The following is a 25,468-nucleotide window of genomic DNA, read 5'->3' on the forward strand; positions in this document are numbered from 1 at the left end:
ACCTAGGTAGGCATCTTTAGCACTAGATGGGAGTAAATAGTGCTGCCATCTAGTGCTCGTCTTGCAAATGGATAATATTTTTGCAAAACTGCTACCATATAGTGCTCCAGAAATGGCCAGCTCCTAAGCATACAGCCTTGCTTTTCAACCAAAGATACTCAGAGGACAAAGACAAATGTATTATAGAGATAAATTAGAAAGTTGGTTAAAATCTCATGCTCTATCTGAAGAACATTTTTGTTTTTCATATTTCTTTAATGTATCTAAGTTTCTGTTACAGTGCACATGGCAGGGGACTAGCACAGAGTATACACTAGTAACCCAGGGAACAATGTACACATGTAGCCATTAATAAATTACAACAAATGAAAGGCGCCCTCTGTGGTCACATTTGGTAGTGCCTGTTTCTGTTACACTTCCTCTTCTATGCTGATATGTGGGTCACAGACAAATAAGTGTCACTAAAATCAATGTCATGTTTAAATCAGCAGATGCACATATTAATCTTCCACTGTAAGATGTCTCATGAGAAGCAGTCTTAAATTAACATGGAAGTCACATTTAACCGCTATGATCTAGGGAGGGTGTACAATTAAAAAAAATACTTTCCAATTGACTGCTATTAAAAGTCTCACCTCTTTCTTTTAGAGACTTTTGTTGGAACCTAACTTATTTGGTTCTGAGATAGGCTCAAGTTCATGCATGAGCATTGGCACTGTTACCAACACTGCTGCCAAATAATGCTTAAGACGTGCATTTGTAATAGAAGGATATTTGATTGTAAGCGACAGTAAAGTCGTAACTAAACTTAAATGGATTGGATAGAACATTACTTTTTTAAACAACATTCCAAATTACTTCTATTATCAATTTTTCTAAATTCTCTTGGTATCCTTTGTTATAGAATAATCCTAGGTGATCTCAGGAGCGTGCACGTGTATTTAGCCACCTGGCAGCAGTGTGCGCAACAATATTTATAGCATAGTAATACTTAGTTACAAATACCGCTGCCAAAGACTGCAGAGCGGTTCTTTTCAAAGTTATGTTTGTTGTAAACTCCGAGATACTTTCAATTCCAGTGAGAGAAATCTTCCAGTTCACATTTTTACTAGAAATGTATTTACTAAGTCTGGAGAGATCTTACACAGTTTAGTTCACTCATTTTTTAAAATGCCATAGAAACCATGTGCTGCGGAATGTGTTGGCGCTCTACCGATAACTGATAATAATAATAATAATAAAACCAGAAGAATTATATATCTCATAATAAAATTGATAATATATGATATCATGTATCTTCACTACCGCAGTTATCATATAGCAGGATGTTATATTTTTTACTCTATACATTTGTATATTTCTATCTGCTACTAAATGAGCTGCAATGAAACACTGGGCTGATACTGTGTTGTACACATATTGGATTCTTTTGTTCTTTGTGTTGTTATTTTGATTGCAGACAAGGGATAGGCAGCACTTGTCACTGTGTCAGGGGACACTGCACTGTCCCAATGAGTCCTTGTCCTGTTTATCACAATACAAACACTATTAAACAAAGCTTCCTTTTTCACATTGTCATCTATGGTGAATTTGTGTACAGATATTGGTAGAAGTTACACATAAATAGTATTATTTTAAGAACAGGAAATAAAATAATCACCAACAATCACAGTGTCAGGGGACACTAAACTGTCCCAATGTGTCCTTTCCTATTTAGCACAATACAAACAAGATTAAAGGGACATAAAACCCACATATTTTCTTTCATGATTCTGATAGAGAATGCTATCTTAAACAGTTTTAAAATGTACTTCTATTATAACATTTTCTTGTTGAAAATCAGGGGTGTAAGCTCAGGAGCGGGCACATGTCTGGAGCACTATACAGCAGCAGTTTTGCAAGAATGTTACCCATTTTTAAGAGCACTAGATGGCAGCACTATTTCCTGCAATGTAGTGCTCTAGACACTTACCTAGGTATCTCTTCAATAAAGAATACTATAGGAACAAAGCAATCTTACTAGAAACTTTTTTGCCTATAAGGTATTGGTGTCAGCTGCAGCTGCCAGGGCTCTATATTGTACCTGTATAATATTATGTTGTATTACTAGGTATTGGCTAAGTCAGCTGCAGCTGGCAGGGCTCTATATTGTACCTGTATACTATTATGTTGTATTACTAGGTATTGGCTAAGTCAGCTGCAGCTGGCAGGGCTCTATATTGTACCTGTATACTATTATGTTGTATTACTAGGTATTGGCTAAGTCAGCTGCAGCTGGCAGGGCTCTATATTGTACCTATATAATATTATGTTGTATTACTAGGTATTGGCTAAGTCAGCTGCAGCTGGCAGGGCTCTATATTGTACCTGTATACTATTATGTTGTATTACTAGGTATTGGCTAAGTCAGCTGCAGCTGGCAGGGCTCTATATTGTACCTATATACTATTATGTTGTATTACTAGGTATTGGCTAAGTCAGCTGCAGCTGGCAGGGCTCTATATTGTACCTGTATAATATTATGTTGTATTACTAGGTATTGGCTAACTCAGCTGCAGCTGGCAGGGCTCTATATTGTACCTGTATAATATTATGTTGTATTACTAGGTATTGGCTAAGTCAGCTGCAGCTGGCAGGGCTCTATATTGTACCTGTATACTATTATGTTGTATTACTAGGTATTGGCTAAGTCAGCTGCAGCTGTCAGGGCTTTATATTGTACCTATATACTATTATGTTGTATTACTAGGTATTGGCTAAGTCAGCTGCAGCTGGCAGGGCTTTATATTGTACCTGTATACTATTATGTTGTATTACTAGGTATTGGCTAAGTCAGCTGCAGCTGGCAGGGCTCTATATTGTACCTGTATACTATTATGTTGTATTACTAGGTATTGGCTAAGTCAGCTGCAGCTGGCAGGGCTTTATATTGTACCTGTATACTATTATGTTGTATTACTAGGTATTGGCTAAGTCAGCTGCAGCTGGCAGGGCTCTATATTGTACCTATATACTATTATGTTGTATTACTAGGTATTGGCTAAGTCAGCTGCAGCTGGCAGGGCTTTATATTGTACCTGTATACTATTATGTTGTATTACTAGGTATTGGCTAAGTTAGCTGCAGCTGGCAGAGCTTTATATTGTACCTGTATACTATTATGTTGTATTACTAGGTATTGGCTAAGTCAGCTACAGCTGGCAGGGCTTTATATTGTACCTATATACTATTATGTTGTATTACTAGGTATTGGCTAAGTCAGCTGCAGCTGGCAGGGCTTTATATTGTACCTGTATACTATTATGTTGTATTACTAGGTATTGGCTAAGTCAGCTGCAGCTGGCAGGGCTCTATATTGTACCTGTATACTATTATGTTGTATTACTAGGTATTGGCTAAGTCAGCTGCAGCTGGCAGGGCTTTATATTGTACCTGTATACTATTATGTTGTATTACTAGGTATTGGCTAAGTCAGCTGCAGCTGGCAGGGCTCTATATTGTACCTATATACTATTATGTTGTATTACTAGGTATTGGCTAAGTCAGCTGCAGCTGGCAGGGTTTTATATTGTACCTGTATACTATTATGTTGTATTACTAGGTATTGGCTAAGTTAGCTGCAGCTGGCAGAGCTTTATATTGTACCTGTATACTATTATGTTGTATTACTAGGTATTGGCTAAGTCAGCTGCAGCTGGCAGGGCTCTATTTTGTACCTATATACTATTATGTTGTATTACTAGGTATTGGCTAAGTCAGCTGCAGCTGGCAGGGCTTTATATTGTACCTGTATACTATTATGTTGTATTACTAGGTATTGGCTAAGTCAGCTGCAGCTGGCAGGGCTCTATATTGTACCTGTATAATATTATGTTGTATTACTAGGTATTGGCTAAGTCAGCTGCAGCTGGCAGGGCTCTATATTGTACCTGTATAATATTATGTTGTATTACTAGGTATTGGCTAAGTCAGCTGCAGCTGGCAGGGCTCTATATTGTACCTGTATAATATTATGTTGTATTACTAGGTATTGGCTAAGTCAGCTGCAGCTGGCAGGGCTCTATATTGTACCTATATACTATTATGTTGTATTACTAGGTATTGGCTAAGTCAGATGCATCATGCAGCTGGCAGGGCTCTATATTGTACCTGTATAATATTATGTTGTATTACTAGGTATTGGCAAAGTCAGCTGCAGCTGGCAGGGCTTTATATTGTACCTGTATACTATTATGTTGTATTACTAGGTATTGGCTAAGTCAGCTGCAGCTGTCAGGGCTCTATATTGTACCTGTATAATATTATGTTGTATTACTAGGTATTGGCTAAGTCAGCTGTACTGAATGAGATCATCTGATATTTTTTGCCTTATGATCTCACCGGCCACACACTGATGACAAAGCACTTCCAGCGGTCATTAATCTGCAGCCCAGAAAACTGCAGCATTCAAAACATTATATGTATGTGAGAGGGGAAAACAGTGCTGGTGTGAATGAATATATATGTATATAAATACAATGTAACTCCTATGTAAGATCCCCTTTGTTATCCGCATGCATTAAGGCAGCTATACTTTCATACTGAGTGACTCATGTTGGACCATCTAAACATTTAAATATTTTTCCTATATGTGTACATTTTAGCTAAGTATAAATCTGCTCATTACATTCAAAATCACATCTTTGCATTCCCAAAATTTTCTAAGACACTAGACCAGGCTATAGTATTTTGGTATAAGCTTATTGTGCATTTATTTATTTATTGTACACTCTGCAAAATTAATTGTTTTATTAAAATCAGCTGGATCAAATTCAAACAAACTACATTTAGAAAATTAAACTTTGAAGTGCAGCATCAGTAATTGCATTATTTAATTAGAGGGGGCTATTTTTATTTAATTTTTTTACTAACCTCTGCTACACTTTGTTTAACTGTTTCCAAAAGAATAAACATATAGTGGCATCCGGTAACATTGCTCCCTCCAAAATGGGTAGCTCAGCCAATTACATCTTCCTGAGTGTTCTGCTTCAACCACTGTTGGAAAGATATGTACATATGCTTTCTAGTCGCATATTTAGCTATGGATTTAGTGGTAGGTGAGATTGTCCTATCATGGATCCTTCCAAAAATGCTGCCTTAAACTAGTTCCACCCTAACACTACTTAGGCCCTGCACTTTACATGAGCAGTGAGCTAATCCCTAGTTGCCTGTGACAAAGAAAGCAGTGATTTTAGCCCCTGACTAATTAAAAAACACACACCTGCCCTTAACTTCACTACGTTTACTCTTTTTGGATGATAGTAGTACACAAACAAATACTTTATTTCACACCGCTTTTCTGCACGTAATACAACAATTACATTAAACCCATGTGTGCAAGTGTGAGCCTATGTTAAATCTTTCCTTGCCAGTAATATATAAAACATTGAGAAGCTAAAAAAAAGAAGGAAAATTTGCATTTTTTTTGGCCTGTATATCTGTACAGATTGGTTGAAACACTGAACTGTTCAGTTCAATACAGGCACATGATAACCCTAATTCTAGGTAACTGTATATTAATCATTTGTCAGAGAAAATGTCTTGCAAATATTTATAGTATATAACAGTCACAGTCTAGTAGTAAGATTCACAAACTAAATGGGTATGACAATTTGACAGTACATGAAATTTGCTTTTCATTACAAGGTTCTATATTTTCCTTTTTTGCAGGCAGTGCCTTAATCTTTGAAATTTACTCTCAGAAGACTAAACCAAAACCTCAGCACTATGACTCTGGCAGGTAATGTTGTAAATGTATATAAAAGCAATTCACTGCATGCAAACCAATATCAAATGAATTATTATGTTAAAAAAACCCTAATCTTATAACACATTTACTGAATAAACAGAGAGGATCAATTTGAAAACAAAAAAACAAAGCTCTGTAAGTGTGTGTGTTTATATGTGTGAGTGGGTGTGTATATGTTTGTGTGTGTGTTTATATGTGTGAGTGGGTGTGTATATGTTTGTGTGTGTGTTGCATATCAGGAGAGGTAGTGGAGTTGTGGTGTTGATAAAGGTAGAACCTTGGTGCTTGGGTTGGGCTTTCCTGCTGTTGAATAAATGTAGTTTTTAGGATAAATGCAGATCTCCAACATTCATATTTTTCCAAAACATTTGCCCAAGTTCCATTTGCTTTTTATATAGAATAAACAATGTTCATTGTTTTAGAAGCAATGAAATATGTTTATTCAGAACTATATATTTGTGTATATGTTTACCTGTCTTGAGTAAAAATACAAATTCAGAATAGCTTTTAATTTATTAATTGGTTGAATTACTCTCCTGCTGTGGGGCAATAAATTACATTTTATTATCTTTCTATTGCAGCCTACAAAGAGAAGATGAAAGAGCTCCCCCTAGTGTCTATTTTCTGCTCCTGCTTATTCTCTGACCCTATGAAAAAGCAATCTTACAATTATGATGGTAAGAAAATACTATTATTATCATTATTATTAATGATTGCATAATATGAAGGGCATCTTAATGCACTGATATTGAGTTAACACTTGTGTCTGATTTTTAATTTGCAACCCAGAACATAGTAGCATCATATTCAAAAACCTTTTATCATGTGCATGTAAGAAAAAGCATTGCACGTGTCTGTAGCACTTTATAGCAGCAGTTTTGCAACAATGTTATACATTAGAAAGAGCACTAGAGGGCAGCACTATTTCCTGTCATGGAGTGCTTTAAGGCATGTGCACGCTACCTATCTAGATATCTCTTCAATAAAGAATATTTGTAGAAGTAAATTGGATTTTTTTAAATCTGTTATTTATTTTGCCAAACTTAAATAAATGGTGGTAGATTTGAGTATAAAAGTATGATGCTTATTAAAGGACCACTAAACTAAAAATTTAACTTTCATGATTTGGATTGAGCACACGCTACTTTCCATTTCACTTCCATTATTTAAATGTATTTTTGTTTGCACACTTTCTGAGACACCAGCTCCTACTGAGCATGTGCAATAATTCACAGAATATACACATATTCATTTTGTGATTGGCTGATGGCTGTCACATGATGCAGAGGGAAGGAAATTAGAACTAACTTTAAAATGTGTTATAAAGAATTCCATCACTCATTTGAAACGCAAACTAATTTATATTGCATTGTCTCTTTATTGTGCATTTATTGGATATGCTATTGTGCAGTGTTTTGTGGCCCTTTAATATATGCTTGTTATTGTCAGTCATTCTAATATGGGTGATAAAAACTGTAATCTCATTACTATTCAGTTAAAGCGACATTGAAATCAGAATTAAACTTTTATCATTCAGATGGAGTGTGCGACTAAAAAACAAACTATCCGATTCTATTAACAAAATCACTACTTTCTTACAATGTGCCGTTCTCTCTTCACAGCAGATACAGTGGACCTGACGTGGTGTGTTATATCAGACATGGAAGTGATAGAGTTAAACAAGCGAGCCTCAGGTCACGCCTTTGAGGTCATCCTAAAGCCACCTTCATTTGATGGAGTCCCAGAAATGAACGCGTCTCTCCCCCAGCGAAGAGACCCCTCACTTGAAGAAATACAGAAAAAGCTTGAAGCGGCTGAAGAAAGGCGCAAGGTATTATTATACGCAAGGTTAATTATATACGCAATGCTAACTGCACGGGGAGTTGCTTGGTATATTAGAAGAACAAAAACTCACTTTCATGATTTAATGTCCCTTTAAAATAGCTGTTTTTGCTTGCTAAACTGTAACCTAAACTTAAAATCCAAATACTGCAGTATTGGCTATAGAAATGCTTTGTAAACAAGAAGCAGCTCTCATTCAAAGTCCTGTCCCTGTAGCTTCTTTGAATACAATGAACTCTCATCAGCTGCTTGATTGAGTGTAGTGTACTTTTAATTTGATGAGAGTTCAAACTTTTTACTTTCAACTTGTAAAACACATGCAACCCGATGCCCGCAAAAATCTTACTTCTAGCAAAGTTTACGCTCGAGTGAATGCGCTAAATAGTGCTCCACTTGTAATCTGGCGCTAAATACATTTTCTACACCTCCCTCTAATCATGGACCAGTTTCTCAGCCAAGTTGTTAATGTGGCATTACAAGTAGGTTACTATGGGAAATACATAATTGAAACTGGCAAACCGCCTGTTTTATTGCTGATGTGATTCACCCCAATTGATAAGCGATTTTCTGTTTTTCTTCCATATTTCAGTATCAGGAAGCTGAGCTATTGAAGCACCTGGCTGAGAAGCGAGAACACGAGAGGGAAGTTATACAGAAAGCCATTGAAGAAAACAATAACTTTATAAAGATGGCCAAGGAGAAACTTGCGCAGAGAATGGTGGTTAACAAGGAGAATAGAGAGGCCCACCTAGCGGCCATGCTTGAACGTCTGCAGGAGAAGGTTAGTTAGAAGTGGTAAGAACAATTTCTTATTAACTTTTGTTCCCTTTAAGATTTTACTTGATTAGAAAAAGCAGTACCCTAAACTGTTTACCATCATTTTACCCCATTAATAAAGCTTATTACACTGCAGCACATAAAGGTGCATGAAACCCCAAACTTGTTTTTTATGATTCAGATTCCAATTAAGTTCTGTTATCAATGTAGTTTCATTCTCTTGGTATCCTTTATTAAAGGAGCAGCAATGCACTACTGGGGGCTAAGTGAAGGCATCAATAAACCAATGATAAGAGGTATATATATGTGCATACACCAATTAGCAGCTAGCTCCCAGCTCCTGAGCCTAACTAGGTATGCTTTTCAACAAAGGAGACCAAGAGAACCAAGCAAATTATATAACAGAAGTAAATTGTATGCTCTATCTGAATCATGAAAGAAAATGTGATGGTTTAATATCCCTTTAATTTTAACTTTATTGTCCTTTTAAACGTGTTTGGAAAAATGGCAGATAAATATGTTCTCTAAACCCACAGTACCTTCCCAGTTAACAAAATAATGGGAAGAACTTCCTTTTTATGCTAAAGTTTACAAATGGAAGAAATACTGCATGACTTAAAGAGCAAATTTGTGTGATTGTGACTGGTCATGTCTGCTTGGGACTTCCAGTTTTCTGTGGCTACCAAGCAGAACTTTAACTATGTGTTTTACCCCTTTTGGTTTACTAAACTCATAGACTTGCAAGGTCAATAGTGCTAAAATGGCATGCTCTAAAAAATTAGATCATTTCATTATTGAGGTGCAATGCTCCTTTAAATACAGGATATTATAAATGCAGCATGCAGGGTTCCTAAACCATAAAATGTAGTGGTACAAAAGACTTGAGACAAAAATCAAGGTTCAAGATCATTCTCTACAATAATTTCGACCAGTATTTTTATAACTTGTCTTTATCCTTCACCTCTATCTGCTCTTCATAGAGTCCTGCACATTTAACAAGTCTCTACCTTACAAATTCAAGACAGCTGGAACCTTTGAGATTGCATAGGGTACAAATCACCCCAGCAGTACCCCCTAGAATTGCCACTGAACATACATAATTGCTTTGTCACTTTATTTAGAGCTATTCTGAGATTTATCTTCTTTTTTCTTCTCCAGGACAAACATGCCGAAGAGGTTAGAAAAAACAAAGAGCTGAAGGAAGAAGCGTCAAGGTAGAAGACTTTAGCTTTCACACTTTGGACTGATGACTCCATTGGGTGCCTGAGCTGTCCAGCACAATGTTAAGAGACTGCAACTCTCTTTTGCTTTATTTGTTTGTGAATGTCAAGAGATGACCTACAGAGCTGTCTTTTTTGAGAAGCAAAGGGTGGGTTGTTTGTTAAGGGAAGGGTTGGTCATCTCATCCTCAAGTTTTAAAGAATCATATTCATGAATCCAACCCTTCGACCTGATCACAAATGTTAAACCAAGTATGATAAATTCATTACGAGTCAATAAACCAGCTTGCTATAATGGGGAATGCGCTGGTGGGTTTACAGTAGACGAAGCGCAGATGAACCAAACAATCTCTGTAACCTCTACAGAGAACGCTGTTTAATGGGACTAATTTTATATGTACCATGATATCATCAATACATGTGATATTATAAGGTTATCCCTCTGTATTTTTGTTATTAATTGTCTGGTCTACTTAACCATAGGAGACAAATGCTGAAATTCCTTGTTTTTATGTAATGAATGGAAGAGACGACATGCTGTAGCCAAAATGTAAATCTGTATAAATACAGAACAGCAGGGGCAGACTGAGACCAACCAGGCCCCCTGGACAAAAACCAGCAAAGGGACAAACACCTCCTCCCCCACCCTGCCCTCTATGCCTGTCCCTAAACCCACCACCACCACCATGGCCCTGAACCTCCAAGAAAAGGGCCCCCAACATCAAGGGCAAAGGACCACATACTCAAGGGCCCCACAGCCCAAGACCCTCCCCTTAGGGCCCCCACTCTCCAGGGCCAGACCCCACACTACAGGGCCCCCAAGTCAATACAGCCCCCCTCCAGTTCACAACCACTAGCGCAGCTGTCAGTGCTGTAGCTGCTGTAATCTTGAACTAGGGGGAAGTAGCAGTAGGCCCTCACTGTGTGATCCCATACTGAAGGTTGACACCAACTGTCACAGCTGTGCTAGTACATTTAACCAATTGTAATTGTAAGTATAAAAAGCACACCAGGAGCCCCCCTGGGGGCCCTTACATGCTAGGCCCTGAGCTCAGACCCTATTCCTCAACTGCTCAGTCTACCCCTGCAGAACAGGACTATAAGATGGCCAAGCAATCTCATGAATATCTCAGTCTTCTGTGAATTCTTATCATTCCAAATGTAACAGAATTTAAAATGAGCACAGATAAGACAAGAAACACTACATTTACTTGCTACTGCAAAGAGGATTCTTCCACCCCATGGTGTAGATTTAACAAGGGCTGCTGGTCTAAAGTCTGCTGTTCTATAACTTGTCTGCTGCCTCTGAGGCTGTGGACAGCAATCCGCCTGATCCTATACAATCGGGTTGATTGACACCCCTTGCTAGCGGCAGATTGGCCACGAATCTGTAGGGGGCGGCATTGCACAAGCAGTTGACCCGAACTGCTTGTACAATGATAAATGCCAACAGCGTATGCTGTCGGCATTCAGCGATGTCTGTCGGACTAGATACACTACAGCAAATCATGTCGCACAGACATTGGTAAATCTACCCCTAAATATCTATCCAAAATATCTTAAACGCTGGATCTTCACACAATATTTTCATTTTCTTTCTATTCTTTTGTGCATTCATATCTGAGTTATTAATTCACTGATCGATCAGCTGAAAGATGCTGCTAATTAAAAGGACGTTAATATAACAATTAAGCTTTCATGGTTTAGCTGGAGTGAGCAATTTAAAACAACTTTCCAATTTATTTTTATTATCAAATTTGCTTTGTTTAACACTACAACCATAGAATACTAAGGGCTAGATTTATTAACGCCCTACGGCTGCAAGTTCTCACAAGAACTTGCTCGCCGTCATTTATCAAGCAACGGTCACCAGACCGCTGCTTCCCTAGCCTCTTCGCCACCTCTAATGTGGCGAAATTCAATCTCCTCGGTCTAGTCAGACCGAGGAGATTGACAGCTCCTGCCCGTGCGTGATTGGCTGTGTGCGGGCAGGGGGCGGGATTGCATGCGAGTGCAAAATTGCGCTCGTGTGCAATGCGAAATACCTGCGGGTATTTTTGCCCCGCCATAGGTGAGCTGAGGCGTACAGGGGGCGCGTATGTGCGCCCCTGTACGCCTCAGCTTTAATAAATCTAGCCCTATATGCGCGTGCACATTACTGAGCTCCTACCTAAGTTTACTCTTCAACAAAAGATACCAAGAGGACAAAGCAAAATAAGTAAATTGGAAAGTTGTTTGCAATTAGATGCCCTATCTAAGCAGTGAAAAAATTATTTCCAATTTACTGTCCCTTTAATGTTGTCCTGTCTGCTTTTGATGCAACCTCAGTTTTCAGCTCATCAGTTCTAAATAATTATTGCCCTAGATACGATAGAAGTCTTGATACATCATGATTCTTGTCACATTCTCAACAAAAAAATATGCAGAGCCCCATTAAACATTGTTTGATGCACAAGCATCTATGTATTATGCTTTAGCTCTGTAAAATATGCCCCTTTATGCCCCTAAAGACCCCACTTGTTATAGTAAAAACAAGCAAACATTAAAACCTATTAGATTAATCCAGTCTTTTCTAATCTAAAAATCAATCAGTATATAGATCACATTATAAATTGTAATAACTAAATTTATGTTCTATATCATTTTAGGAATTACAAAATGCTTATTAGGTAGTACAATAAAGTTTATTAAATATATTATATTACAGAAACACAAACTATAATATGATTAAAAATACAATAGAATATCGAAACACAGACACACACACAAAATCCTAAAAAATATATAAAATGGTTTACCACCACTCATATCTTGGGCCAGATTACAAGTAGAAAGCAAATGTTTGAACGCGAGCGATAAGGGGTTTATCGTGAGTGTTTGTGCTTGTCAGGCTTATCGTTCGTATTATGAGTTGAAAGTAAACGCGATCGCTTGAGCTCAATCGCAATATAAGCAAATTTTAATTGTTTTGTGAAACTAAAACGTTGCACAAAACACACTAAAGATACATTACAAAGTACAGTAACACTCATAATAACACTATTTAATAAGAATTATAAAAACAAATATTTCACACAAAAGTTATAAGGGCTCAAAGATATGAGATCTCAGGTGTATATGTATTTTATATATATATATATATACACAGTATGTCTATATATGTATAGATATGTATTTGTATGTGTATATACGTAAATATACATATATAAACACATAAATACATCTGTAGATGAAAACATGAACAATATTTTTTATGCAATATTCATATTTAATAAAGGTTTTAACTATGCATGTACTGTAAATATTTGACATTCCAATGTTCTGCACATAGCAGAATATGTTCTAAATATTTATAAATAGATAATCCTATATATATATCTGTATATATCCATACCTATATATGATCATGTATATATTGGTACAGATATATATTGTACAAAAAAACATATATATGTTGAAATATGTATTTATGAATAAATAGAACATATTCTGCTATGTGAAGGACATTGGAATGGGAAATATTAATATTTTCATGTTGGATTTGCGCACATGAGAAGATGCGATCAGGTTTGCACGATAGTAGGATATGAAGTTTTTATCCCACTTTTTTTTCCTTCTTTGACTTCTTTGGGGGAATACGTAAACACACACGCAATATTTTAACTTCAGCTTTTTGCGCTCATCTGGTTAGCGCATAAAAACAGTTTACTTTCAACTTGTAATACGAGCGCAACCCAATGGCGCAGTTCAAATTTGAGCAGGAGCGTTATTTAGCGCGCCACTTGTAATAAGGCCCTTTGTGTTTGTAGAACACTAATAGTCTTCTTGAAGTGGAGGTAGATAAATCTCTGGTTTTAATCTTTGAGCAGTAGAACATTTGCTCCACTTCTTTTATGGGAGAACGATAACCAAATCATCACTGTCTTTTTTAATGTAATGTTCAAATATTATATTTCAATGATTCCCAGAGATTTACATTGAAGTCAACGAGAAGCAACATTTTATTGTTAATATCTAAATAATAAAATGTCACATTTGATATTCGGATGGTATAGTTAAGATAGAGTTAAAGATCATGTTTGCAAAAAACAAATTGCCAAATGTCATGCAAATTGCTGAATGTCATGCAAAATTTTGACATTTGTTTTGAACAGTGAATTCACTAAAAATGTGCCCATCCCTACCCAGAAGGTGCCCTTCCTTGCTGGGTAACTGGATTTTTTTTTTTAAAAAAATTGGAAAATGAGTTACTTGGGACTATACACTTTAACATAAACGCCACAATGTATTTTGCATCTAGTACTTCTCCGTCATGTTGCAAACTACATCAATCCTCCTGTTTAAATGAGTTTCTTGTTAATACATCACCGTTACTAAAAACTATTCATTCTTAAAATATATTAACTCGTCTTCTTCTGTGTTAAATAATTAAAATGAAACATCACAAAACCTACCTTTCCATATACGGATTATATACAAAGGCTTCATATTTAGTTAATTTCTATGATTTTATTCAACCTTTTCAATATTTTGTTTAACATAAACTTCCTACTTGTGTAGAATCTACCCTCTCTTGGTTCAAAGGGATAATACTGGTTGCACATTGGGATTATAGACACAGCACATTCCGTTACCACAAAATGATCTTGGTCTGTGTAGAGAGGCCCACATGAGACGTGTGGCACAGATTGAATCCACATCCATGTCATTGACATATAATTGGTTAGTACCTAGGAAGTTCTCTTTGTTTAATCATTTAGTCTGAGCCAGAGAGTTACTAACCAGGGTTTATATGGGGACAGACAATAACTCACCATAAAAAGCTTGCTTTACATAGTCAATTATAAGTTTGCTTTCACTGGACAAACTGTATAGATCCAAGCTGTGATGAATCTGAATTAATAGATAATCTGATTTGGTAATGATTTGGTTTCTATCTGCTTTGGACCTGTTGTAACCTGGAATACATTGTTGGCAGATGATCTTTGTCACAGACCAGATCTTCAGACCATACATCACATCCACAGCTGGACTGGCTCTTCCACGGACAACATCTGGACCACAGAGAAGTCTGCACCCATCATTGTCCCTAATTCTAAATTAATGCTTCTTGACTTGGCAAATAGTTCACTTGCAAAATACCAGTTGCTTTACTCACACACTCATAAGCTGGTAGCCTGTAATTTAAGGGACAGTATACACTAATTTTCATATAACTGCATGTAATAGACACTACTATAAAGAATAATATGCACAGATACTGATATAAAAATCCAGTATAAAACCAATTAAAAACTTACATAGAAGCTTCCAGTTTAGCACTGTTTAAAAGGTTACTGGAACACCCACTGCAAGTGGGAAATAGCAGACACTCCCCCTTCCTTTACATATGAAGACCCTTTACACAAACAGAAGCAAGCTGGAGTTGGTACACGTCAGTATTCTCCTAAAACTTTGGGCTTGGTTAGGAGTCTAAAAAAAAGAGCAATGTTATTTAAAAATAAGCAAAATTATCCATTTTTTAAAAGAAACAAAAAAACAAAACAAAAAAATGTTTGGGCTATAAAAAAGGATCATCTACAAAACATTTATGCAAAGAAAAATCTAGTGTATAATGTCCCTTTAAGTGACATTAAGTTACAGAGGCACATGAAGTGATTTGCTATGTAATGGACTTCAATTTGTTCTTTAACCCATTTTCAGCCACACATTTGTACAACAGCTCTAGCTTATTAGATCATTTCAAAACTGCAAAAGGGTGAAAATGGATCAGCCTATACAGAGAACTGTGAACAATACACAATATATATACTCAGCTTTCCAAAAGAGGCAGAAGACAAGCTCTTTCCTGTAGTACTAAATGTTTAATATATTGCATTGTGTATCTCCAATGAGTATAAGTGTGCATATGATTAGTACACTATAGTGTAAAGCCTCACTGATTTTCTATATGTAATAAGCATAAATACATTGCATATATATATAATATGCACTGGCTAGGTATAATATACATTCTGCATTTTATAGTACTAATGAGTAAATATGTGCATTTATACAAAGTGTTCTGCATTACATGGTCTAACACTAATGTGATTTGTATGGTCATAAAGAGCATTTCTGTGCACTGATCATCACTGATGAAATAGTTAAGTTTAGGACCATATCTGTATGGCATTGCATGGATAAACTGTGGACCTCTGTTAAAGGGACACTGTACCCAAATTTTTTCTTTTGTAATTCAGAAAGAGCATGCAATTTTAAGCAACTTTCTAATTTACTCCTATTATCAATTTTTCTTCGTTCTCTTGCTATCATTATTTGAAAAAGAAGGCATCTAAGCTTTTTTTTTTGGTTTCAGTACTCTGGACAGCACTTTTTTATTGGTGGATGAATTTATCCACCAATCAGCAAGGACAACCCAGGTTGTTCACCAAAAATGGGCCGGCATCTAAACTTACATTCTTGCATTTCAAATAAAGATACCAAGAGAATGAAGAAAATATGATAATAGGAGTAAATTAGAAAGTTGCTTAACATTTCATGCTCAATCTGAATCACAAAAGAAATGTTTTGGGTACAGTGTCCCTTTAAGTGGTCATGAATACACTGTAATGTATAGCTTCATTAAGTGTTTATAAGCACCAGTCATTAACTTGCTGCATTGTATAGCTGCACTGAGTATCTCCTTGTACTGGTGATAAATATCCAGTTCTGTTGGGTATTTGCATGCTCTGGTTATTAATACACTGTGTTCTATAGCTCCAATAAGTGTCTGTTTTTACTGCTCATGTTTACAATAACAAGACATAGGACCACCACAGATGCCTTCCTACCCATATCACTGAGAGGGGCTCAAGTTAATATGTAGGAGCAGAACTACCATTGGTGCAGCAGGTGCATTGGCACCAGGGCCAAAGCACTGGGTAGGGCCCATAGCAAACAATCTATACATAGGCATGTATCTATGTGCTCATTATCTGTGTATAGATCCTCACATCATTATACAGTGATGTGTATTTACTATTAGTTATACATATTCTGTTATTATACAGCACAGCAGGGCTGCCATCAGGGGGTGAATAGGGTGACTCCTGTCAGGGGCTCAATGGGCCAGGGGGCCCCATGAGGCAAGCAAAACTATTATTTAATTTTTATTTTTTTTACATTTTGGCAGCCACCAGATGGCGCTACAGCAGAGTGCTATTGAGCGTGGGGAAATTTCATTACAAGGAGGAGTAAAGCATTAGCATTTGAGAGAATTTCTGAGTGTGCACTAAACCACTATGCACAGTGTGAGACAGACTTGGCACTTTGGTACATTGTGTGCCTGAGTCAGATGGCAGATCACTTTCATTTGCAGAGTAGGTAGGACTTAACTTAGTAATTTTTTTTTTATTTATTTGTGCAATTTCAGATTGTAAATTCAATGTGGTAGTTGTATGGTGGGGCTAGGGGTCCATAAAACACATTTTTTTTTAGCAACATGCAGCAGTGTATTTCTGATTATTTACAATGCTGTAGAAATTCTATATTTAAAACCATGCAGAAATGTTTGCTCCTCAATACACTAATGTTAGGTGCCCTTTTGGCAAATTTTTAGATATATATATATATTAATTGCAGTACTTTCCAGATGCCAGGAGGCATTTTATCTAAGATTTGTACATCTGCATAAAATGTTGTACTCTCAAGCTAAGATTGCTTAGTGTTTGAAATGAGACAGGTTAACTTAACACTGTTCAGTTTACACTGCAGCTGAGCTGACTTCATTTTGAAAGACATACAAACAAGCCTAAATCCTGCATTACACCAGATCTAATGGTATGAGACTGAGTACCACAGCTTATGATTCCACCAAGACCATATAGAGTACAGCATTTTCAAAATCCATAAGTACAGCTGACATATTTTAAGTGCTCTTGGTTGGGGAAAATGGGAGGGGGGGGGATCTCAAACAATATGTCAACCTTTCAAAAGTCATCTACCCCTTCTAACAGATCAATAATGTACAATTTTGAATTCACATAAGTATTTTTGTTTGCTCATTTACAAATATGATTCTTTAAAAAGTGATCTCTTCATTTCTGCTATTTTTTTTATAATGCATGTCACACATTGTTGATTTAGGGGATGGCAATGTGCAGAAATGTTACCTCCTGTGAGTGTTTCTGTGGGTGTCTGTGTTTATGTCTTTGTGCTTTTGTTGGTGTCTCTATGAGTGTGTATATATTTCTTTTCTGTGGGTCTCACTGTGAGGGTTTATGGGTCTGTCTTTGTGCATTTTCTGTGGATGTCTCTGTAAGGGTGTGTGTATGTATGTCTTTGTGTGTTTTCTGTGAGTGTCTCTCTGTGTGTGTCTGTGTCTTTGTGTGTTTTCTGTGAGTGTCTGTGTGTGTGTGTGTGTGTCTTTGTGTGTTTTCTGTGGGTGCCTGTGAGTGTGTATGTCTTTGTGTGTTTTCTGTGGGTGTCTGTGAGTGTGTATGTCTTTGTGTGTTTTCTGAGGCTGTATCTGTGTTTGTTTCCTTGGGTGTATGTGTAAGTTTGTGTTTGAGTTTGTGTGTGTCCATTGTCTGTTCCTTTTTAGTGTTCTTTGTTTGTGTGTTACTTCCTTCACAACATTTCCAAGTTTGACTAGACTTAAAGGGACACTGAACCCAATTTTTTTCTTTTGTGATTCAGAAAAAGCATGCAATTTTAAGCACCTTTCTAATTGACTCCTATTATCAAATTGTCTTCATTCTCTTGGTATCTTTAGTTGAAATGCAAGAATGTAAGTTTAGATGCCGGCCCATTTTTGGTGAACAAACTGGGTTATTCTTGCTGATTAGTGGATAAATGCACCCACCAATAAACAAGTGCTTTCCATGGTTCTGAATAAAAAAAATAGCTTAGATGCTTTCTTTTTCAAATAAAGAAAGCAAGAGAACGAAGAAAAAATGATAATAGGTGTACATTAGAAAGTTGCTTAAAATTGCATGCTCTATCTGAATCACGAAAGAAAAAAATTGAGTTCAGTGTCCCTTTAAGAATAAAGTGCATATATGTTTTAGTCACTTGGTCGAAAATTGCACATGTCAAAGGGGGGGGGGGCTGATCATTGGTTAAGTAAGGGGCCCCAAAATTTCTAGTGGCGGCCCTGCAGCACAGCATATTCATCAGATTAAACATACTCTTCAAATTTATATAGAGCAGTGTACTCATCAGCATATAGTGATATGAATTGTATAGCAATACTATTGCTCATTACTGAGTTACCTATAGGGGGCCCGGACAATGTTTTGCACCAGTGCCCTATTGAGCAGGTTATTTGCTGCTTTTATGACAGATGACATTCACACATCTCTGATATCGGAAATGAATACAAGCTGAGCAAGAAGTATCTTCAAAGCTCCAGTGGTGACCAGCGTAGGAAACAGGTATACTATCAGTCACTACCTCTGCTTTGTAGACACACAATCTTCATGTTGTAATGGAGGCGTTGCCTTACCAAGGAACTTTCATCACCCCCTCACAATATATTATTCTGATTATTTTCATTGCTATATAAACAAAGAAGATTCGTTCAAAAAAGCCTTTAAAAGTGATAACAGCAAACTTAAAAAAGTTTTTTTTCTAAATTATAGTATAATTTACTATATCATTTTTAAAATAGCCATAGTAAAAAATTGCAATGCAATGTCAATTTTACATGCTTTTCTTTGTAATTCCTTTTTCAGCTGCAATGCATTCTGCAGACTTCAGGTTCCTGACATGCTACACAGTGATTGCTTAATCAAGGCAGGAACTGATTCATTTCGGGCACTCATTGTTCATAGTTTAGATAAGAAACATACTCAAGATTCTTTTTCACGGTGTATGTCCCTGGACTTCTTTTAGATGCTTCTAGGATTTTCTTGCTCTGAGCAAATCTGCCTTATTTATAATATATAGAATTACCGACTGTCACTGTCTTTGATTACCAGCTTTACTCATATACATTATTGGGTCCAGCATGTGAAAATAATTCCATTGTCACCCTTATTTGAAAAGGCAGGACACTATTGGGTGGAATGGACTGGAACACTGGAGGGCAATATAGAACCACCTACATAAAATATACATACCGCTCAAAATGTTACTGCTAGTATTAGTGACTGGATGTCTAGGGGCGGAACTACCACTGGTGCACCAGGTGCAGTGGTACCAGGGGGCTGGAGGGGCCCCAAAGCAGTCAGTCTTAACAAAGGCATGTGCAGAATCGGGATCCTTTATTAGTGCAGGTTGCATCTTGCCTATCTATCTGTCTGTCTGTCTGTCTATCTATCTATCTATCTATCTATCTATCTATCTATCTGTCTGTCTGTCTGTCTACCTATCTTTCTATCTATCTATCTATCTATCTATCTATCTATCTATCTACCTTTATTTCTATCTATCTATATATCTATCTATCTTTCTTTCTATCATCTATCTATATATCTATCTGTTTATCTTTCTATCTATCTATCTGTCTGTCTGCCTATCTACCTATCTTTCTATCTATCTATCTATCTATCTATCTATCTATCATCTATCTATTTATCTATCTATCTATCATCTATCTATCTATTATCTATCTATCTACTTTTCTATCTATCTATCTATCTATCTTTCTGTCATCTATCTATATATCTATCTGTTTATCTTTCTATCTATCTATCTATCTATCTACTTATCTATCTGTCATCTATCTATCTATCTATCTATCTATCTATCTATCTATCTATCTATCTATCTATCTATCATCTTTCTATCTATCATCTATCTATCTAGCTATAATCTATCCTTCACATCATTATACATAGTGGCATGTACAGTATATTATTACTATTGGTTACTACCAAGTTACCTTTGGGGGGGGGGCACAAAAAAAAATCTGCACCAGGGCCCTCTGTTTAGTAGGTCCGCTGCTGGGCTAGGGCTAGAATCGTAGTGATCCAGGGAGAGGGCTTAGCAGCTCAGGGACAGAGTCAGGGGCAATTGTGTGGGGTATGATTTGCTATGATCCAGTGAAGCTGGCTCAGATGAATAACTGGGTATGCCAGCGCAGGGCAGTGACATTCCAGGAGCCTTATAACAGGGAGGTAAATGCTTACTTCACAGACCCATGTACAGGGGGCTAAATCAGTGTGGCATGTTAGTGGCATCTAAGCTTTTCCATGGGCAGGGTCAGGCCATGTGAAGGCAGAATCATAAGCATTCAGTCGAGCCTCGCAGTCCAGGGAAGTAATTAGGCATTCAGGTTGTGAAAAGGTAGCTCAGGGACGCTGCTTGCCTAAATGGACAGCTACAAAGAGAGGAAATTTAGCCTCATCTTCAGTCCAATTGGGGTACAATATAGAAGACTAAGGTACTTTTGCACCCCTGAAAACTGCCACTGGGTGCCACTTTAACAATTTTTAGAGTAGAGAGAATGGCAAAAGGGACAACGTTTCCAAAATGAGTGCCACCTGCAAAATGGTGGGATCTCTGATAACACATAGTGAAAACACAAAGGGAAAGGTCTCTTTCTTGTACACTTGACATTGTAGGAGCCCAAAACCTCTTTATAGACCTTTCTATCAATTCATGTACCATTATTTGCATCTAGGAAACCACAGATAATGTCTCAGGGGTAGATTAAATGCTACAGATCTCTTAACAGGATATACATGTAGTAGCAGATATCTGCTAACAGAGGCAAATAATGACTAAGTGACCATGAGCCCCCAAAATGTTACCGGTCTCAAACATGAGAAAATGAGAGGTAGTAACTGTAGAACATTGAGAAGCAAAATCAGTTACTATTCTGGCTCTATCTTTTCTTTATTTACAATTCTGGCCAGAATGTCACTTCCCCCCTCATTACAGCAACATGCGCCACCTACAGGCTGCTTACAGAACACCTTTTACAGAACTCAAAGAAACTTCAAACAAAGAAATAACATAATTTATGTAAGAACTTACCTGATAAATTAATTTCTTTCATATTGGCAAGAGTCCATGAGCTTGTGACGTATGGGATATACAATCCTACTAGGAGGGGCAAAGTTTCCCAAACCTCAAAATGCCTATACATACGCCCTTCACCACACCCACAATTCAGTTTAACGAATTGTCAAGTAGTGGGGTGATAAAGAAAGGAGTAAAAAACATCAACAAACGGAATTTGGAAATAATTGTGCTTTATACAAAAAAATCATAACCACCATAAAAAGGGTGGGCCTCATGGACTCTTGTCAATATGAAAGAAATGAATTTATCAGGTAAGTTCTTACACAAATTATGTTTTCTTTCATGTAATTGGCAAGAGTCCATGAGCTAGTGACGTATGGGATAGCAATACCCAAGATGTGGAACTCCACGCAAGAGTCACTAGAGAGGGAGGGATAAAAATAAAAACAGCCATTTTCCGCTGAAAAAAATTAATCCACAACCCAAAATATAAGTTTATTCTAATAAATAAAAGGAAAAAACTTAAATCATAAGCAGAAGAATCAAACTGAAACAGCTGCCTGAAGAACATTTCTACCAAAATCTGCTTCTGAAGAAGCAAATACATCAAAATGGTAGAATTTAGTAAATGTATGCAAAGAAGACCAAGTTGCTGCTTTGCAAATCTGATCAACTGAAGCTTCATTCTTAAAAGCCCACAAAGTAGAGACTGATCTAGTAGAATGAGCTGTAATTCTCTGAGGCAGGGCTTGACCCGACTCCAAATAAGCTTGATGAATCAAAAACTTTAACCACAAAGCCAAGGAAACAGCAGAAGCCTTCTGACCTTTCCTAGAACCAGAAAATATAATAGACTAGAAGTCTTCCTGAAATCTTTAGTAGCTTCAACATAATATTTCAAAGCTCTTACCACATCCAAAGAATGTAAGGATCTCTCCAAAGAATTCTTAGGATTAGGACACAAGGAAGGGACAACAATTTCTCTATTAATGTTGTGAGAATTCACAACCTTAGGTAAGAATTTAAATGAAGTCCACAAAACCGCTTTATCCATTCCTGATGAAAAATCAGAAAAGGAGATTCACAAGAGAGAGCGGATAATTCAGAAACTCTTCTAGCAGAAGAGATGGCCAAAAGAAACAACACTTTCCAAGAAAGTAGTTTAATGTCCAAAGAATGCATAGGCTCAAACGGAGGAGCCTGTAAAGCCTTCAAAACTAAATTAAGACTCCAAGGAGGAGAGATTGATTTAATGACAGGCTTTATATGAACCAAAGCCTGCACAAACAATGAATATCAGGAAGTTTAGCAATCTTTCTGTGAAATAAAACAGAAAGAGCAGAGATTTGTCCTTTCAAGGAACTTGCAGACAAACCTTTATCCAAACCATCCTGAAGAAACTGTAAAATTCTAGGAATGCCAAGAGAATTTATGAGAAGAACACCATGAAAAGTCTTCCAAACTCGATAATAAATCTTTCTAGAAACAGATTTACGAGCCTGCAACATAGTCTTAATCACTGAGTCAGAGAAACCTCTATGACTAAGCACTAAGTGTTCAATATCCATATCTTGATCCTGATAAAAAAATGGACCTTTAGAAAGAAGGTCTGGCCTTAGTGGAAGTGGCCAAGGTTGGCAACTGGACATCCAAACAAGATCCGCATACCAAAACCTGTGAGGCCATGCTGGAGCTACCAGCAGCACAAACGATTGCTCCATGATGATCTTGGAGATCACTCTTGGAAGAAGAACTAGAGGCGGGAAAATATAAGCAGGTTGATAACACCAAGGAAGTGTCAATGCATCCACTGCTTCTGCCTGAGGATCCCTGAACCTGGACAGGTACCTGGGAAGTTTTTTGTTTAGATGAGATGCCATCAGATCTATTTCTGGAAGCCCCCACATCTGAACAATTTGAGAAAACACATCTGAGTGGAGAAACCATTCTCCCGGATGTAAAATCTGACGACTGAGGTAATCCGCTTCCCAATTGTCTATACCTGGGAAATGAACCACAGAAATTAGACAGGAGCTGGATTCCGCCCAAACAAGTATCTTTCATAGCTTGAGGACTGTGAGTCCCACCCTGATGATTGACATATGCCACAGTTGTGACATTGTCTGTCTGAAAACAAATGAACGGTTCTCTCTTCAACAGAGGCCAAAATTGAAGAGCCCTGAGTTCCAAAATATTGATTGGTAATCTCGCCTCTTGAGATTTCCAAACTCCTTGTGCTGTCAGAGATCCCCAAACAGCTCCCCAACCTGAAAGACTCGCATCTGTTGTGATCACAGTCCAGGTTGGACAGACGAAAGAGGCCCCTAAAATTATACGATGGTGATCTAACCACCAAGTCAGAGAAAGTCGAACATTGGGATTTAAGGATATTAATTGTGATATCCTTGTATAATCCCTGCACCATTGGTTCAGCATACAAAGCTGGAGAGGTCTCATATGAAAACAAGCAAAGGGGATCGCGTCTGATGCTGCAGTCATGAGACCTAAAACTTCCATGCACATAGCTACTGAAGGGAATGACTGAGACTGAAGGTTCTGACAGGCTGCAACCAATTTCAAACGTCTCTTGTCTGTTAGAGATAAAGCCATGGACACTGAATCTATCTGGAAACCTAAAAAGGTTACCCTTGTCTGAGGAATCAAATAACTTTTGGGTAAATTGATCCTCCAACCATGTCTTCGAAGAAAGAACACTAGTTGATTCGTGTGAGATTCTGCAGAACGTAAAGACTGAGCGAGTACCAAGATATCGTCCAAATAAGGAAATACCGCAATACCCCGCTCTCTGATTACAGAGAGTAGGGCACCTAGAACCTTTGAAAAGATTATTGGAGCTGTTGCTAGGCCAAAAGGAAGAACAACAAATTGGTAATGCTTGTCTAGAAAAGAGAATCTCAGGAACTGATAGTGATTTGGATGAATCGGAATATGAAGATATGCATCCTGTAAGTCTATTGTGGACATATAATGCCCTTGCTGAACAAAAGGCAGAATAGTCCTTATAGTCACCATTTTGAAAGTTGGTACTCTTACATATCGATTCATGCGGACTTGGGGACTGGTTTTGATCTCTTAAATGGCTTGGATTTATTTAAATTTGAAGAAGGCTTCCAATTGGAAGCAGAGTCCTTTGGGGAAGGATTAGGTTTCTGTTCCTTATTTTGTCGAAAGGAATGAAGATGGTTAAAAGCTTTAGATTTACCCTTTGGTTTTTTATCCTGAGGCAAAAAACTCCCTTCCCCCCAGTAACAGTTGAAATTATTGAATCCAACTGAGAAACAAATAATTTATTACCTTGGAAAGAAAGAGATAGCAATCTGGACTTAGAAGTCATATCAGCATTCCAAGATTTGAGCCACAAAGCTCTTCTAGCTAAAATAGCTAAAGACATAGATTTAACATCAATTTTGATAATATAAAAAAATGGCATCACAAATGAAATTATTAGCATGTTGAATCAACTTAACAATGCTAGACAAATCATGATCCGATACTTGTTGCACTAAAGTATCCAACCAAAAAGTTGAAGCAGCTGCAACATCAGCCAAAGAAATTGCAGGCCTAAGAAGATGACCTGAATATAAATAAGATTTCCTTAGATAAGATTCAAGTTTCCTTTCTAAAGGATCTTTAAAAGAAGTACTATCTTCCGTAGGAATAGTAGTACGTTTCGCAAGAGTAGAGATAGCCCCATCAACTTTGGGGATCTTTCCCAAAACTCCAATCTAACTTCTGGCAGAGGATACAACTTTTTAAACCTTAAGAAGGAATAAAAGAAGTACCAGGTTTATTCCATTCCTTAGAAATCATATCAGAAATAGCATCAGGAACTGGAAAAACCTCTGGAATAACCACAGGAGGTTTATAA

The 25,468-nt window shown here is 37.2% G+C and overlaps 1 protein-coding gene across 1 annotated transcript in view; it reads left to right on the forward strand.

Annotated features, from left to right (window-relative positions):
* Positions 1-10,064, forward strand: part of STMN4 (stathmin 4) — a 16,939-nt gene extending 6,875 nt beyond the window's left edge. The window contains exons 2-6 of the mRNA XM_053708910.1: positions 5,710-5,779; positions 6,370-6,465; positions 7,411-7,619; positions 8,220-8,411; positions 9,566-10,064. Coding sequence (XP_053564885.1) covers positions 5,767-5,779; positions 6,370-6,465; positions 7,411-7,619; positions 8,220-8,411; positions 9,566-9,625 — 570 coding nt within the window. The 5' untranslated portion in view covers positions 5,710-5,766 and the 3' untranslated portion in view covers positions 9,626-10,064. The remainder of the gene's footprint in view (positions 1-5,709; positions 5,780-6,369; positions 6,466-7,410; positions 7,620-8,219; positions 8,412-9,565) is intronic.
* Positions 10,065-25,468: the final 15,404 nt, after the last annotated feature.

Source organism: Bombina bombina, chromosome 4, assembly GCF_027579735.1.
Source record: "Bombina bombina isolate aBomBom1 chromosome 4, aBomBom1.pri, whole genome shotgun sequence".
Classification (NCBI taxonomy): domain Eukaryota; kingdom Metazoa; phylum Chordata; class Amphibia; order Anura; family Bombinatoridae; genus Bombina; species Bombina bombina.